The sequence below is a fragment of the Oncorhynchus keta genome, chromosome 31 (genome assembly GCF_023373465.1).
Source record: "Oncorhynchus keta strain PuntledgeMale-10-30-2019 chromosome 31, Oket_V2, whole genome shotgun sequence".
Taxonomy (NCBI): domain Eukaryota; kingdom Metazoa; phylum Chordata; class Actinopteri; order Salmoniformes; family Salmonidae; genus Oncorhynchus; species Oncorhynchus keta.
This window is the reverse complement of record NC_068451.1, coordinates 11,413,204-11,431,058: the sequence shown is the minus strand read 5'-3', so window position 1 is coordinate 11,431,058 and position 17,855 is coordinate 11,413,204. Positions and strand designations below refer to the sequence as shown.

The 17,855-nt window shown below is 41.6% G+C and overlaps 1 protein-coding gene and 1 long non-coding RNA gene across 10 annotated transcripts in view; one reads left to right on the top strand and one right to left on the bottom strand.

Moving 5' to 3' along the window:
• Positions 1-2,317, top strand: part of LOC118364417 (uncharacterized) — a 30,036-nt gene extending 27,719 nt beyond the window's left edge. For 2 of the 4 annotated variants that reach the window (XR_004821585.2, XR_004821584.2), the window contains one exon: positions 4-2,317. This is a non-coding gene — a long non-coding RNA (uncharacterized LOC118364417). The remainder of the gene's footprint in view (positions 1-3) is intronic. The other 2 variants (XR_004821586.2, XR_004821587.2) reach the window with 2 other exon arrangements.
• A 1,509-nt stretch (positions 2,318-3,826) lies between these two features.
• Positions 3,827-17,401, bottom strand: LOC118364412 (uncharacterized). 6 transcript variants are annotated; one of them, XM_035745935.2, is made up of 11 exons: positions 16,800-17,401; positions 16,285-16,701; positions 16,087-16,195; positions 15,751-15,863; positions 15,547-15,624; positions 14,154-14,441; positions 13,890-13,986; positions 12,020-12,941; positions 11,804-11,873; positions 11,375-11,549; positions 10,140-10,524 (listed from the first exon to the last, which is right to left on the bottom strand). In XM_035745935.2, the coding sequence occupies exons 4-11, from the start codon at positions 15,767-15,769 to the stop codon at positions 10,371-10,373; spliced, it is 1,803 nt and encodes a 600-aa protein (XP_035601828.2). In that variant the 5' UTR covers positions 15,770-15,863; positions 16,087-16,195; positions 16,285-16,701; positions 16,800-17,401; the 3' UTR covers positions 10,140-10,370. The 6 variants fall into 6 exon arrangements, with proteins under 6 accessions (XP_035601829.1, XP_035601825.2, XP_035601828.2 ...); XM_035745934.2 differs by having other exon boundaries at positions 15,547-15,863; XM_035745933.2 differs by having other exon boundaries at positions 15,547-16,195.
• Between the last annotated feature and the right edge of the window lie 454 nt (positions 17,402-17,855).

Sequence of the window (17,855 nt, the reverse complement as noted above, 5' to 3'; positions counted from 1 at the left end):
CAGGGGCGTCATGAACTCCAAAAATCTGTGGGGGCACAAAGTATGTGAGGATGGCTTGGGGGTGGTCAGGAGGTGGGCTTGGCTCCTGTTCATTCATATTATTCATTAAACATATTTGTCTTGCTACAGCCATAATCCTTACGCTTAATTATATGTTAAACACTTTTGTTTTTCTGCATATCTAAGCATACCTTTTCAGCTGTCTGTATACTCCTGATGAGTGGTTATTCTTTAAAGAAACTAAATATGCTTCTCTGCATCTCTGCTAAAATGTGGGTAAAATATTGAAAGGAATGTGAGTCTTATTCAGTACATTTAGTTATTGCTTGCTTTTCTAAAGTCTACCAATCTTGCCAGCAGGTATGCCAGCGAAGATGATAGTTAGACAAGCTACTCTAACTTGATTGATTGCCTCAACCTATCTGGGATAGCTAAAGCCAACATCAAATTGCTAGGTGGCTAGTAGTTTTGAATTGAATTGTTTTATTAAATTCAGATTGTGTGTCACTTATCTACACAGAATACCCCATAATGTCAAAGTGGAATTGTGTTTTTAGAAATGTTAACAAATTAATATAAAAAATAAACTTGAGTCAATAAAAGTATGCAATCTTTTTGTAATGGCAAGCCTAAATAAGTTGAGAGGTACAAATGTGCTTAACAAGTCACATAATAAGTTGCCTGGACTCGCTCTGTATACAATGATACTGTTTAACATGACTACCCAATCTCTGTACCTCACACATACAATTATATGTAAGGTCCCTAAGTCAAGCAGTGAATTTCAAGCACAGATTCAACTACAAAGACAAGGGGTGTTTTCTATGTTTTACAAAGAAGGGCACATGTTGGAAAATGTTTTCAAAGCAGACATTGAACATTGTGCAGTTATTAATTGTACACATTAGATGGTGTATCAATACACCCAGTCACTACAAAGATAGAGGCATCCTTCTTAAATCAGTTGCCGGAGAGGAAGGACACCACTCTTGGATTTCACCATGAGGCCAATGGTGACTTTAAAACAGTAACAGAGTTTAATGGCTGTGATAGGAGATAACTGAGGATGGATCAACAACATCGTTACTCGGCAACAGTAACATAAATTACAGAGTGAAAAGAAGGAAGTCTGTTCAGAATAACAAATATTCCAAAACATGCATCCTGTTTGCACTAAAGTAATACTGCAAAAAATGTGGCAAATACATAAACTTTTTGTCCTGAATACAAAGAGTTATGTTTGGGCAAATCCAACACATCACTGAGTACCACTCTTCATATTTTCAAGAATGGTGGTAGCTGCATCATGTTATGGGTTGGAAAGAACTAGGGAGTTTTTTTTTAGGATAAAAAGAAACAGAATAGAGCTAAGCACAGGCAAAATCCCTGAGGAAAACCTGGTTCAGTCTGCTTTCCAAAAGACACTGGGAGACAAATTAAAATCTCTACAGGACAATAATCTAAAACACAACTGGAGTTGCTTACCAAGACGTCATTGAATGTTCCTGAGTGGCTTAGTTACAGTTTTGACTTAAATCTTAAATCTATGGCAAGACTTGAAAATCGCAGTCTAGCAGTGATCAATAACCAACTTGACAGAGCTTGACACATTTTTTAAAGAATAATGGGCAAGTATTGTACAATCCAGGTGTGCAAATCTCTTAGAGGCTTTTCCAGAAAGACTCACAGCTGTAATCCCTGCCCAAGGTGATTCTAACATGTATTGACTCAGGGAGTTTAATACTTATCTAATCAAGATATATTAGTGTTTTATTTTCCATCAATACAAAATATATATACTTTTTCTTCCACTGACATAACAGGGTATTTTGTGTATATCATTGACCAAAAAATGACAATGAAATCAATTTGAATCCCACTTTGTAACAAAACAAAATGTGGAAAAAGTTCAGTGTGAATACCATCTGAAAGTACTGTATATACTGTATATAATGTAAATATCTTTAAACAGGACAAATCTGAGGGGAGCATGTTCCCCTGTGACCCATTTGGGCATGACACCTCTGCTATTTATGTTTGTGTTATTGTTATAATAAACAATGGGAAAATAAATACACCAGAGCAATATTTCAGGTTAAGGTTCTTCTGTCCATGATATGCCATACATGTTGATGTTTCTATGTTCATTTTGATGTTTTCTATAAGCACTAGGGCTAGGCAACGGAAGATGGAGCCTACATGCAATAGATTATGACAAATTACATACACTGGCGATACTCTATGCTGCTTTAGTGACGATATTCAATGCAACATTGTACAGAGATTTTTTTTGTCAATAAAATGTAATATTTCAAGATGTTGAAGTGTAAAGTGTTAGATTGTTACTATAACCTCTTCTCATATACATTGTTTATAATTCAGAGACACACGGTGGCGTATTTGGGTATTAGGCGACGTGGGCAGCCGCCCAGGGCGACATCTTGCCGGGGCTGGCACGGGGCCACCCGTGCCACCCCGTGTTTTTGGAATGGTGACATTTGCACAATAGGTTTTCTATCGTTCATTTGCACGTCAAGTCAATGATATCATGTCACCGTGTGGGACTGTGGGTCAATTAACCTTGTCGGAGTGGGCGCCCTGATTCTAGTTTGTGAGCTAGACAGGCTACTGCCTGGGAAGGTCTCACACTCAGAAGTACTAGATGGGGAGGGGGGAGGGGGTAGGTTGACCTCATGTATCACCACTGGAAGCCAGAGGTAGGGGGAGCGGAGGAATCTACCAAATAGTGCACCTCTAACTCTGTACAGTACTAATGCAATTAGTAAAATCAGTCACACTACGAAATGCTACCAAATAAACCACAATTCATTCAAAATACTGTGAATATATAGTTTCACAGACATTTTCTGTTTGTGCGAAATCGTTAAGAATAATATAAAACCAGTCTGCACACCACCAAGGTGAATTGGTTTAGTCTTGACTCTTGGTTGACAGTGTTGGGAGATGGGTAATGTATTGGTGCTTGAGTGCCAAATCAACACAAATGGATAAAAGGTCTAAGCCATCAGTGCCCAGTTAAAGAAGAGGAGAAACGCACAAAAGATAAAGGTATGCAACTATGTCATCTCTTTATGAGTATAATATTATGCATGTAATGAAATAGGCTAGTATAACACTTGTGTTTGTTAGCCTATGTTGCTTGCTATGCTATTACACATTGGGCAACAATATTCCGTTTGCTGTCCAACTAACTTACATAACATTGGATATAATTTCACACAGTTTCATCAAGATAATGTGTGTAGCCTGCAGCAAAACGATTACAACCTAACTAGCACATGATTGATTTGGTTAACTTTCATTGAGTAGACATCATAAAGGTTTTCTGTGATTATATTGACTAGGTCCCAAGCTCAGTAAGGTGAATTTCAAATGCTGTAGGCTAACTTAGAAGACGTCTAAATTATGCTGATATTTTTTATATTTTGTGATATATTGAGTATTTTGGGGTGAATAAAAATGACAGTTAGTCCAGAATGGTGCTTTTGGGGGGGCATACAAGCTAGAACTGCCACCGAGTCTGTAGAATACAATCTAATACAACCTATCATAATCAACATCTCATATCTCACAACATGCCTTATTTCAGCTTGTGGTCCAAAAGGGGTTACTGTATTGCCTGTTTGACTACACTGGTGCAACCTCTTGAGTTACTCTGCATGCACATTTCCCATCTACAGTTAGAATCACTCCACACATAAGGTTTGTCAAGATAGTTCATCTTCTCAATGTTTTATCAAGCTGCATTTAGTCAAGATAAAGGATTCATAATTAAGTAATTTGTGCTTATTTTTTCTGTGACGAGTAGAGAGTAGAGTAGTACTTTATTGATCCCGACTTGGGAAATGGTTTTAGCACTAAGCATCATCAATAAATTACAAGTACAAGAGAAGACATGTAACAAACACATGATGAAAACAGACACATACAGTATGAAGGCACCTGCACCTTAGAGGCCATACAACATAGAGTTCAATTCTAAGGAGTTAAGAAATGCTGTTGTCTATCCTACTCTGGGGAAACAAGCAGAAACAACATTAACCATAAATCAGTCGTTATTACACTCATTAAGAACCCTGGGGTCCCCCATGTTTGTACATATCCGATCTGATACTGCCTGGTTCAGTCTTACGAACCGTGGTCTATTGGTCAGATCACAATCCATTTGATTATGTGTGGGTTGAGATGAATGTCCGTTAGCTTTTGGGCCAGTAGGTGGGGTTGTATGGTATTGAATGCACTGGAGAAGTCAAAGAATATTGTGCTCTGTGGGGGAGATAGAGAAGAGCATATTCAACAGCAGTTTTAGGGCGGTCTGCAAATAGCAAAGGATCCAGGGAGGCTGCCATCTAGGCTCTTAATGAGGGTATTCAAACTTGTTCGATCATAAGGTAATAAAGATATAAATAAGTCATATTCTTCCAAAATCAAGGGATTTATGTTGGTCATAATTCTATAACAACTATTCAATTGTTTCCAATCAGGACCATTTGAAATACAAAAAAATACTTCAGTTTGTTAAATGTTATTCATTTGCAAAAGATGGACAGTATGTTTAAATGAAAAAGGAAAAACATTTGTCTCACTTTATTGCTATTACAAACTGTACAATATTTTATGCTAAATTGAACACATGATAGAATAACGCTGCAAGTATGGATGACAAGGTACACCTGTAAGTTCAACCTGTCAGGAAACTCCTGAACATGCACAAACAGTGCCTCCTGTTGATAGGCTCAATGACATCAATTACAGAGATGAACCATGTATCTATTCAGTCCTGAAATTGTTAAAGGCCATGCTCAAGATCTCATTTTAAGTAAGTGGTCTGTATAGAATGTCAAAAGAAGACTGTCCAGTAGCTATCCAAACTTTCCACCCTACTGTCTGCCCCTGTGGCGTCCCCTAGTCCCCCCAGGTGTCTCTGTGTTCTGGGGGAGGTGGCAGGGCTGTGTGGGGTTCGTCTGAAGGGAGGACAATTCGCGGGCCCGACGGCGTCTGGATGCTTCCCTCCAGGCCTCCCTCTGCTGTCTCCGAGTCTCTTCAGGTAGATCTGATATCAGCACCCTCTTCTGATAATATCTGAAGAGAGAATGAGTATGAACACAGACTCCACAACACAGATACACACACTAGGGCTGTCGTAGTAGAACCGCCCAACCTTTGCTTTTGGAGAATGTGCTTATTGTTTTCTAGGTATTATCACTGCACTGCTGGAGATAGAAACACAAGCAATTCGCTCCACCTGCAAATAAACTTTGATTTGATAACCAGCCTAAACCTTGGTGGACTGTCATTGTTTTACATTTCAGTAGATGTATGTATTTTGTCTGGATTGGTACATTTCAACAAGGAGATTAAAATAATGAATAATGCTGTTTTTCTGCCTTAAGTGGTTTATTTATCAGGCCTCTCACACAGACAGATAGTTGATAGAAAACAGGAACATGCATACAACATTTAAAAAAATACTATTATGGCTAAATAGTTTGGAGAGCACAGCTCTGTGGTGTAGTGCAGCTCACTCTACTTTGTCTTCTTGGCAGGTGGCCGGTAGTCAGGTTCCATGTCCTCTTCATCTCCCTCAGTTCTATCTCCATCGTCTTCTCCCACTTCGACATCTGAAGCCCTTTTGTCTACTCCTTCCCCAGTGCTAACGTCACCCACATCTCCATCCTGTCCCTCTTGTCCTTCCAGGGCACTACCCCTGGTGGCTTTTGTGGAGTTGGTGGGGGACTGGTTGTCAGGCATATCTGTTTGAAGAAAAATGGCAGGTATTTTTTATAAATAATGTAGCATACATTCTGCAATCTTCAACTTAATATGTTGTTACACAGAGGGGAGTTGTTGGTATATGCTGTTGTATGTATGCTGTTGAACGTATACTGAGTATACAAAACATTAAGGACACCTACTACCATTGAAAGGCACATATTTTGTCTTGCCCGTTAAACCTCTGAATGTTACACATACACAATCCATTTCTCAATTGTTTGCAAGGCTTACAAATCCTTCTTTATCCTGCCTCTTCCCCTTCATCTACACTGATTGAAGTGGATTTAACAAGTGACATCAATAAGGGATCTTAGCTTTCACCTGGATTCACCTGGTCAGTTTATGTCATGGAAAGAGTGGGTGTCCTTAATGTTTTGTACACTTAGTGTGTTGTGTATGCTGTAGAGAGTGCATAGTAACTTACGCTTCAGTAAAGATTCATAGTATTTGAGCAGCTCCTGGAGGCAGTCCTCCTCCAGACCTGGCTGAGGGTTGGTAGGCATCATGATTTCTACTCCCCAGCAGCCTCCACGGGACTGCTTCCCTATGAGGAGGATGGGCCTAAAGCCCAGAGCATGTACTTTACGGAGCTGAAGAAGACAGAGTTTACAGAATTATCATTTCAATCAGATGGCTGCTAATCAGAAATAAAATGGGAATTAGTTAAATTCAAATGGAATAAAGCTAAGAATGTGTCCAGAAATGTAGAGGGTTACCATTATAAAAAGTGAGTCCAGGAACCTGGCAACGTTGTTGTGCAGGATGGTCTTTCTTGCCCATTCCATCAGTGTCTTGTCCATTGCCTTATTGCGTAATTTGTGGTACTTCTTGAAAGGCTGCACAGCTTTGCAGCTCTCACATATTTTAGAAGCACAATTTAACAGCTTTTTGCAGTTGTCACACACCTTCTTCGTTGAGCCATGAGTTCTATTGGTTAAATTTGATAAAGAATGAACAAAGAAACAAACAGAAACATGTCAAGGAGAGCACATGAGTAGTACATTTGATTTGACAAACAGTAGATGCAGTCAAAATGACCTCTTGAACAGGTACCCCGAGTGTCGCCTATTACAATCAGCTAGATTGGGTGAGTTGAGCATAGCCTCCCCACTCACTATTAATCCCATTCAAGTGCATTTTTTTTTTTAAATAACCTACTCAGCAGCAGAGCGCACACATCAAATACAGGTTGAATGAATTGGGGATTTAATGTAGATTTTATTGATTTAAGGCCAATTGTATTTAAACTTGAACATTTGACTGTTTTTAAGGTGCGAAATTGATTGGCTATCAGTCAGAGAAAAACACTGCACTGTAAGTAGACAAATTCCATTCCTCAAACTAGATTGGCAATGGCAAAATGCAGTTTAATCCAAAAGAGGATGTTTTATCACAAATAAATAATATTGAAAAAGATAACAGCTTAAGCCCCCATGCAGTCTTTGTAATTCTATTTTTAAATCATCACCATATGTATAACAAATCACTGTGTTTATTTAATGAAAATAACTTCCAACATATTCAACGTATGTTTCACCATTTATTTCCCTTAGCCTCCTTCGGCCCTTAAAATGCTCAGTTTGATCATGTGGGCGTTAGGAAACACATTTTAATATACATTATTTACATATACAGATCTGATTGGCTGACAGAATGGTCTAGAGCCAACCCCTTACCCATATGAACAATCATTGGTCTATTATAATCAGATCACATTGCGACATAATGAGGTGGGCCAAAAGTTCCATCCCAACTGAACAGGCTGAAATTCCAGCCAATTTTCAAACAGCTCTTACACAACAAAGGGCATAATTTTCACAATTTCTCAGTTTTATTACAACCTCATCGTGTGGAAATATATATTTTTTTAAAAACAGGAAAATCAAGTTCATCTGCACTGCCCCTTTCACACTGTAGTGAAATGGGAACTCGTTCCCGAACAAAATAGAATTTATCACACTGATTTTGTTTACAATAAGTCTACAAAAAATCTTAAATCTGTCAAAAAAAAAACACTTCCGGTAATCATTTAGAACATCATTATAACAAAAGTTATACAATCACGTTTCCCCATCACAGACAGGGCCAGCCAACAGAAACATAGGACAAATATTCCAAGATGCATATCATGATAGACCTCAATTGCAATCTGTAGTGGTGATTGATTGATACTAAACAAGAGCAACATTACAAAATTTGAAGCTATTCATCATGTATGCGCGTCCTTGTTTTGTGTGTTTGCAGCCTGTTCTTCCCACACTGCCCCTACTCGGATGGTATCGCGCCGTCCCAACCTTCGCTCTCTCTCCCCCGCTACTCTCTCCTCTTCCATCCTATCATCTCTTCCCTCTGCTCAAACCTTCTCCAACCCATCTCCTGATTCTGCCTCCTCAACCCTCCTCTCCTCCCTTTCTGCATCCTTTGACTCTCTATGTCCCCTATCCTCCAGGCCGGCTCGGTCCTCCCCTCCCGCTCCGTGGCTCGACGACTCATTGCGAGCTCACAGAACAGGGCTCCGGGCAGCCGAGCGGAAATGGAGGAAAACTCGCCTCCCTGCGGACCTGGCATCCTTTCACTCCCTCCTCTCTACATTTTCCTCCTCTGTCTCTGCTGCTAAAGCCACTTTCTACCACTCTAAATTCCAAGCATCTGCCTCTAACCCTAGGAAGCTCTTTGCCACCTTCTCCTCCCTCCTGAATTCTCCTCCCTCTCTGCAGATGACTTCGTCAACCATTTTGAAAAGAAGGTCGACGACATCCGATCCTCGTTTGCTAAGTCAAACGACACCGCTGGTTCTGCTCACACTGCCCTACCCTGTGCTCTGACCTCTTTCTCCCCTCTCTCTCCAGATGAAATCTCGCGTCTTGTGACGGCCGGCCGCCCAACAACCTGCCCGCTCGACCCTATCCCCTCCTCTCTTCTCCAGACCATTTCCGGAGACCTTCTCCCTTACCTCACCTCGCTCATCAACTCATCCCTGACCGCTGGCTACGTCCCTTCCGTCTTCAAGAGAGCGAGAGTTGCACCCCTTCTGAAAAAACCTACACTCGATCCCTCCGATGTCAACAACTACAGACCAGTATCCCTTCTTTCTTTTCTCTCCAAAACTCTTGAACGTGCCGTCCTTGGCCAGCTCTCCCGCTATCTCTCTCAGAATGACCTTCTTGATCCAAATCAGTCAGGTTTCAAGACTAGTCATTCAACTGAGACTGCTCTTCTCTGTATCACGGAGGCGCTCCGCACTGCTAAAGCTAACTCTCTCCTCTGCTCTCATCCTTCTAGACCTATCGGCTGCCTTCGATACTGTGAACCATCAGATCCTCCTCTCCACCCTCTCCGAGTTGGGCATCTCCGGCGCGGCCCACGCTTGGATTGCGTCCTACCTGACAGGTCGCTCCTACCAGGTGGCGTGGCGAGAATCTGTCTCCTCACCACGCGCTCTCACCACTGGTGTCCCCCAGGGCTCTGTTCTAGGCCCTCTCCTATTCTCGCTATACACCAAGTCACTTGGCTCTGTCATAACCTCACATGGGCTCTCCTATCATTGCTATGCAGACGACACACAATTAATCTTCTCCTTTCCCCCTTCTGATGACCAGGTGGCGAATCGCATCTCTGCATGTCTGGCAGACATATCAGTGTGGATGACGGATCACCACCTCAAGCTGAACCTCGGCAAGACGGAGATGCTCTTCCTCCCGGGAAGGACTGCCCGTTCCATGATCTCGCCATCACGGTTGACAACTCCATTGTGTCCTCCTCCCAGAGCGCTAAGAACCTTGGCGTGATCCTGGACAACACCCTGTCGTTCTCAACTAACATCAAGGCGGTGGCCCGTTCCTGTAGGTTCATGCTCTACAACATCCGCAGAGTACGACCCTGCCTCACACAGGAAGCGGCGCAGGTCCTAATCCAGGCACTTGTCATCTCCCGTCTGGATTACTGCAACTCGCTGTTGGCTGGGCTCCCTGCCTGTGCCATTAAACTCCTACAACTCATCCAGAACGCCGCAGCCCGTCTGGTGTTCAACCTTCCCAAGTTCTCTCACGTCACCCCGCTCCTCCGCTCTCTCCACTGGCTTCCAGTTGAAGCTCGCATCCGCTACAAGACCATGGTGCTTGCCTACGGAGCTGTGAGGGGAACGGCACCTCAGTACCTCCAGGCTCTGATCAGGCCCTACACCCAAACAAGGGCACTGCGTTCATCCACCTCTGGCCTGCTCGCCTCCCTACCACTGAGGAAGTACAGTTCCCGCTCAGCCCAGTCAAAACTGTTCGCTGCTCTGGCCCCCAATGGTGGAACAAACTCCCTCACGACGCCAGGACAGCGGAGTCAATCACCACCTTCCGGAGACACCTGAAACCCCACCTCTTTAAGGAATACCTAGGATAGGATAAAGTAATCCTTCTCACCCCCCCCCCCTTAAAAGATTTAGATGCACTATTGTAAAGTGGCTGTTCCACTCGATGTCATAAGGTGAATGCACCAATTTGTAAGTCGCTCTGGATAAGAGCGTCTGCTAAATGACTTAAATGTAAATGTAAATGTAATGTAATGCATCTATGAAACTGTTTCTACCATTCAAATTCAGTCAGGTCTTTGAGGAAGGTGGCAACTGCATCGGTCTTCCTTTGCACAACTCTTCCAGTCCTGCGGCTCACCCCGGCTTCTGAATCAAGGTATGAAGAGCATTTGGTTCCTTCATTTGGGTTGATCCCTACTAGAAACCTAAACAGTCAACATGGAAGAGTTAGTGAATCCAGGCATTGCTTTCACAATTCTTTCAATTTGGGTTGCAAAGCTACCGGTAATTTACTAATCTACCGGAATCTTCAGTAGTTTTGGTAATTAAGAGAAAATGTATGACAATCTATTGCAACTTTGGTCATTTATATTTGAATAACTTAAACCATATGTATTCATATATAGTATTATTTATTTATTTTTTTACATCTGTGTCCATATTGTCCATGAGTTTCTAGTAGATAGACTATAAGGTTCAAGGAAAAATAGCCTAATTAATGAAAAAAAATTGAATTAACGTTGGCATTATTTTCAATTAACTCTGCAACTCTTCCAACTATTTACTTTTTTTTTTACAACTGCCAGCAGTTTGACAAACATGGACAACAAATGCATACTGACATAGTAAAATAAGTGAAAAAGATAAGATACTTAATGCTGAAACCCATTAAAAATGGTATTCACTAAATTGATGTATTATATTTAGGATGCTTTACAACTGTGTTTTTCTATTTTAAAATCATCTTCTTTAATTATTTCATATATGTACATGTGATAAGGCCACACAGAGGGCCAGAGATAATTACAGACACCTGTGATAATCTGAGGTACCCAAAAGGGCCACTGTATGTATTGTAATAGAATATATAAAATCCTTGAAAGATACAAAAAATCTGGTAGTTTACTGGTAAACTAAAGTTTCCAGTAATATACCCTTCCTTTGCAACACTAAGTAAGTCTCTCAAAACTGAGATAAGCAAAAACTAAATGAAATTTAACTGCAAGGCATGCAAGACAAATGTAAGTGCTGGATTAATAAATGCTCAATACTTGCCTCTGAATAAGCTCCAGTGTTGCTGAGGCTGCCTCCTGGTACTCTGTATTGAACACGTAGAAACAGCCGAAGAGCACAGAGAGGGCAGCAGCAAAGTCGGACTGATTTTCCAAAACACAGACCACTCTCCCCTCGAGTGACACCATCCATTTAGATGAGGCCAGCAGGGAACTCCCTGAAGTATACAGCAATAATGATTGTGTTACACAATATATTTCCTAACATAGGCCTACACAATATATTACTGTTCCACCACAATTAAATATTACTGTATTTAGGCTAGAATTCATCTCATTGTTCTATTCAGCGTTAACATTATGTAGTTAAGTACCAGTATGTATTTCTGGTGGTTTATCTAGCCCCACCATGGACATAATCTGAGTTATGAATATGATCATCGCCAGTCCATACACAAAATGTTGTCATTACCAAGCATGATAAGTCTTGGAGTGGCCGGCAAATGCAACTGAACCTCTACATCCATCTGGGTGTCATTCACCTACATTAAACACAAAAAGAAGGTTGTTGAATCCTGATATGATCAATCATGTGTGTAAAAGCACAGTATAATGTATATAGTCCCAGTATGAAACAATCAGAATACAATGTTTTTTTATTTGAATAAAATCACACACAATAACTTACATCAGCCAAGAGGAAGAGAGAGTCCTCTTTCTCTCTGAAGTGGGACAGCACCAGAAGAATGGCAGCACAGGCTGTGAGGTCCTTGTTGTTTCCATTGAGGTCACCTTCAATGTCATTGAGGAGACTTTGGATGCTTCTCCTCCAGTTGGGTTTCTGACTTCGGAAGAAATTGACAATGGTCTGTCCCTTGCTCAGCAGAGCGCCACTGAGGCAGCTGTTGATCTCAACTCCAGTGAGCATGTGGAAGTGGGCACAGAGCCATCTCTTGGTAAAAAGAAAAGGCCATTGTTCCTTGACGTCACCGATGCTTGGGGCTGGCCATGCATTGATCATGTGGCGTTGGTTAATGTACGTAAGCCTCATTAATTCATCCACATCTCCCCTGTCCACACCTCTGGGGCCTGCACTGTTGAAAATGGTGGCCATAATCTGTCTCTTGTTTTCCAGGGACTCAGGAGTCTCTCCTTCCGGAAGATCCTGTGGGTGCCAGTTGATGCACCCATAACTGTCCACTTTTGTTCTTGCTGTTTTGGCTTGTCTGTTGCTATGTTCCCCTTTTTTGCTCGTCTTGGGTCTGCGTATTCTATTTTCAGTGTTCCGGTTCACATGCTCCACTCTTGTCTTTATTTGGGTGAGCAAGGAGGAGTACCTTCTGCTAAGCAGTTCCCCTTCTTTTGACAGGTCTGCAAAGCTCTCTGGATATTCTGCAACTATGGCTTTGGCTATTTCTGCACATACTTTCTTGTTGGGGTTGAGGCAGTGTACACGCATTGCATCAACGGTGATCCTCACCATCAGACGCCTATCTGCCGCCTCGACTCTTCGTCCCTCTGCAATGGCTCGCCTGAGGCTTTCAGGCGTCTGCTGCCAAGGGACATGAAAGTTGCTGATCCAATCCTCATCATCATCCTCCTCCTCCTCCCTAAAAAGCAATACCAATTGCATGGGATAAATTGATGGTTGCTTGTGTGGCAAGTGTTCACAGTGCTATACAAAGCCAATATGTTATATGTTTATTTTTTGTCTGGGCCAAGATGATTTGGTACCTCCATTGAATCCTGGTAGAGAATTATTGACAATGATGATAGGAGGCTCTTGTAACAGTCCATTTTCTTTCAAATTTGACCATTTGTCATGTCCTCATTAGCAACAAGGTGGATCATTTTGTACTGGTCTTTCACTGTTGACAGTCCAAGAATAGGTGTCAGAGTCTCTTTGATAGGAATCTACTGACAGAAGCGTATCCTGCCTGTAGCATCGGAACCAAGACATCTGAGCTGAATTGGCTCAACATAGTGTCCGGTTAGACCATAAACCTTTTCCATTTATACTTTACACAGACCTTTCGTGATAATCATTGATATTTTCAAATATTCTCCTGACAGTGAAGCACTATCGATTTTAACACAATTGTTGTCATTTAGCAGACACTCTTATCCAGAGCGACTTAAATCGACAGATTTTTCACCTAGTCAGCTTGGGGATTTGAACCAGCGACCTTTGGGTTAGTGGCCCAACGCTCTTAACTGTAAATATGTCTTTATGTGAAGTACAGTAATATAACAGGAAGCTTTATATTACGGAAGATTCAAGGTGGTTTTCCCACCTTGAATTTTTCCCCCCAAAATTGTAATGTAATCTGTGTTACACTGCAAAACACATTGAGAGTATTTTACTATGGATTTGTCTTTCACAGCACAGATAAATAAAAAAATAACCAACAACCCAAAATCCAGACCAGTCAAAGCACTAAAATATGCTAAACATGTCAGAAATATTGCATGCTCCATGTGCAAGACAACTTAACTAAATTGAATTGCCATTTAAGTGAAATTGTGGACACCCAGACTGTGTGGATGAAAGGTCATACCGGCATTTTGCCCTCTCCTTGTAGGCCCGCAACTTCTCAGGGTCAGCACGGATTCTCTCTCTGTATTGCCGCTGTGTCTCTGCGCTTGACAGCCTCCCTGATGTCAAGAGACAATAGAACCGTATTGTTATTACCATGAACTGCATAGCACAGTTGTTTTTAAACCCATAAGACCCCTTACAACTTTACAATCCCCTCCCCACTCCACTATAAAAAACAACATCAACAAACAGAAAAGGACAGAGACAAGACACACAAGCGTACTTTTCACATGCTCTGTCAATGTCTCCTCAGACTGTTCTGAACGTCTATCGCCTGGACTCTGGCTACCAGCAACAGAAGACGTTCCATCAGACTCTTTCCCCAAGACGTGCATCGGGCCTAAGCCCTCCTGTTGTTCTGCAATACTCTCCTCACTCATCTCCCATTTGATGTAGAAGGACCCAGTGTCAGCAGGCTCCTCTTTTATCACTGGGCTGGTGACTGGAATGGCTGATGGGGACTGGCCTCTGGCTCGCTCTGCTGAAAGCCCAGGAGTCCCTGCATTGAGACCTGGGATTGAAACAAATACATGATATCTAAAGCACAAACTGGTCACAAACTAGCCAGGTTTGAGCATAGACATGTTCAAGTTGCCTTTACCAGCAGGGCGGTGAAAATGAACAAGATTACAAAAAGATGTCTCATCATAGGCGTTGCCATGTTAAATGGGGCAGTACCCAGTACACAATAACAATCTGCAGAGCATATACTGAGACAAATTGGATTGTTAGCTACATGACCTCATGTACCAGATTTGTCTCAGTACTGGTACTGGCAACAGCATTACTTTAGCATATGGGGAATATCAACTACGAATACACTCATCCTCATAACATAGTGTCTATAATGATGTACACACTGATATTTATGCACCGGTGACTTGAGTGGGAATGTACAGTATTATGAACTACTGATAACCAAGCAATCGGGAGAGAGCTACTTACTGGGGAAATCCATTCTCCAATCATTTTCGCTTGCCACCTCGTTCTCATTGCACATGGGTTTCCCAAAATCTCTTTCTGGTGAAAGTGCAGACAATTCAAAGGATAGGCCTATTCGAAATGTTGTTAATTCGTCTTCAGCTTTTTTAAGCTTATATTTAAGGGTTTCGTTTTCTTTGTCCCTCTCTGCCACCTTCCTTTCATATTCCAGTATTTTGGTACTGTTCATATTGTAAATAACATCCATGACAGTATTTACCGCAGTTCTGATAGCATTTTCCACTGCACGAGCGTTTTCTTCGTTATGTAAACAGGAATTCATATCTCTACTTGGGAGATTATTATTTACTTTTTAACTCACCCGCACAACCTAACGTTGTCAAGTTTTCTAAATTGGCCAAGTCACAGAGTGAAGCAGGTGATAACTAGCTAACCCTTTTGTCTGTGGCACTGTAACGTAACATTACTAGCTAGCTCAGCTGGCTAAACAGTCAGCAGCCAACAACTTTACCGATGCGTGCGTCAGTTTGTAACCCTTCAGTGACAATATTATCAAAAAGAGAAAGCGAACGAAAACGTGGTATTTCAAAGGCACTCACACTTGTATAAAATATTCAGAATAAAATTAATTTGACATGTTTTAGAGAGCAACTGTATTACGTCTCAACGTTTACCTCGCAGTTCACTTCCGCCGCGCCAATCGCGCGCGTCACGTGTCAAATGTGTTTGGGGTGGCTCAATCACAGCACCGTCTAGTGGTAAATCAGTGAACAAAAGCAAATGGTGTACAATGTGAATTAATTTACCGACATTTCCAAATAAAAAAAACATAGAACATTAACAGCCCGAAGCAATTCATTGAATAACTGGATCATTACAATATGATACAGAAATCATTTTTTCGTTGGGAAAAAGGACATTTGCAGGCACGACAGCATCTGGATGCTTCTCTCTTCAGGTAAATCTGATAGACACTTTCCTCTGCTGATTCCTGAAAAAAAAGGTGTGAGTATGAACACAGATTCTTCAACAAATGCACATACACATGATCAAAGATAAACATATTGCATGCTCTGCATTCAAATGTCTGAAATGAATGTGTCCATGTAGGACAATGGAATTAAGATGAATTTAATTCAAGTTAACGTCAATATTCTCATCAAGACTATATTGAAGGTGGACACCCAGACTGTGGTAGTGAAAGGTATAGTAACATATTTTCCTGCGTCGTTCCTTCTCCTTGTAGGCCCGGAACTTCTCAGGGTCAGCATGGACTCTCTCTCTCTCTGAACCTCCTCTGTGTCTCTGCGCTTGACAGCCTCCCTGAGACAATGGAACCATATTGTCATTTGCATGATCCTCTTAAACTAGATTTTTTTTTAAATCATCATCTCATCATTTCACATGCATACTTTTCAGATGCCTGGTCGGTCTCTCCCCATACTCATGTCCACTCTGGCTACCAGCAACAGGGTGAGTTCCGCCCCTTGCCTGGTTGGAGTTCCACCCGTCTGCTGGGCTTCGTACTCTTTTCCCAGGATGTGTATCAGGCCTAGGCCCTCCCGTTCCTCCCCAATGCCCTCCTCACTCATCTCCCATTTAATGTAGAATGTCTCAATGTCAGAGGGCTCCTCTTTTATCACTGGTCTGATGACTGGACTGGTTGATGGGGACTGGCCTCTGGTTAGCTCTGCTAAAAACCCAGATTCTTCTGCAGAATGGGAAGTAGGGTTCTGGTGATGGGACATATAAATAGTTGATGCCCCAGTGGGAAGAGATGTGTCTTTGCACTGGGAAAAAAACCTGTGGAGGAGTCCTTCCACCGAGACCTGTGATCAAAACAAAGATATTTGGACAAAAGTAGGGGTTGGTAAGTGCATGTCAAAGAGCTAAACATTGGAATGAAAACAATCAGGACAATACTCACAGGGGAAATCTATTCTCCACTCAGCTTTGCTTGACACCTCGTTTTCATTGCAAATTGGTTTCCCTCTTTGCATTTCTGGTGAAAGTGCATAAGTGCTTGCTTGACCTGACTTGATGACATTCATTTCCAGAAAATTCAAAGGAGCTTCGCAATGCTGTGACCTCACGTTCTGCGGTTGTAACTTTTCGTTTCAGCGTTTCGTTTTCTTTGTCCTTCTTAGCCAACTTACTTTGATATTCCTGTATTTTGGCACTGTTGATACTAGAAATAACACTCACAATAGTATGTATCTCTGTTCTAACTGCATGTTCGACTGCTCGAGCGTCGTCTTAATTTTGTAAAACAGATAACATTCCTATACTATGGAAATAAAAAATGTTTTTTTTATAAAACATGAAAGCCGGGCACTAAAGACTGCATGTGCACCAAGCAGTGCTAGCCGACAGCTTCTAACACAAGTGATTAGATAACAACAAATTGGTAAGAGAACGGTATTTCACAGGAACACGTTAATACCAGACAAAATAATACATTAAAGAGAACAGACACAGTTCATGTTAATTATCTCCAAACACCATTCACTTCCGCATGTATTAGGTCTGTTAAAGGTGATAGCGAAGTCACAGCGTCGGCTAGTGGTAGCTAACTCAATTAAGAATGATTTTGTTTCAAGTTTTAATGTCACATGCACAAGTACAGTGAAATGCCTTTCTTGCCAACTCAAACCCCAACAATGCAATAATCAATAACAATGTATCACTAGAAAGGAACACACGATAAATAATAATAAGAAATATGAAATACACAATACACAATAAAGTAAGTAAGTAGGCATACTATATACAGGAAATATTTTAAAAGTCAGTTCCAATACCATGCATGTGCAGGGACACTGGAGTGATGGAGGTAGATATGTAAAGGGGGGCTAGGCAGCGGAATATAAGATAGACAGAGTAGCAGCAGCTTGCATGTGAGTTGGTGTGCTGGTTGTGTAGAGTCAGTATAAATGAATGTGCATATTGTGTGTGATGTGTGTGATGTGTGTGTGTGTGTGTG

Excerpts from the sequence above, each read along its gene's own strand:
- LOC118364412 (XM_052489561.1), bottom strand. The coding sequence starts at position 15,194 with ATGAATTCCTGTTTACATAACGAAGAAAACGCTCGTGCAGTGGAAAAT. Across the intron at positions 12,942-13,889 it reads AAGGAGAGGGCAAAATGCCG|GGAGGAGGAGGAGGATGATG; the intron begins GTATGACCTTTC and ends ATTGCTTTTTAG. Across the intron at positions 10,525-11,374 it reads ACACTGGAGCTTATTCAGAG|GTTTCTAGTAGGGATCAACC; the intron begins GCAAGTATTGAG and ends TTGACTGTTTAG.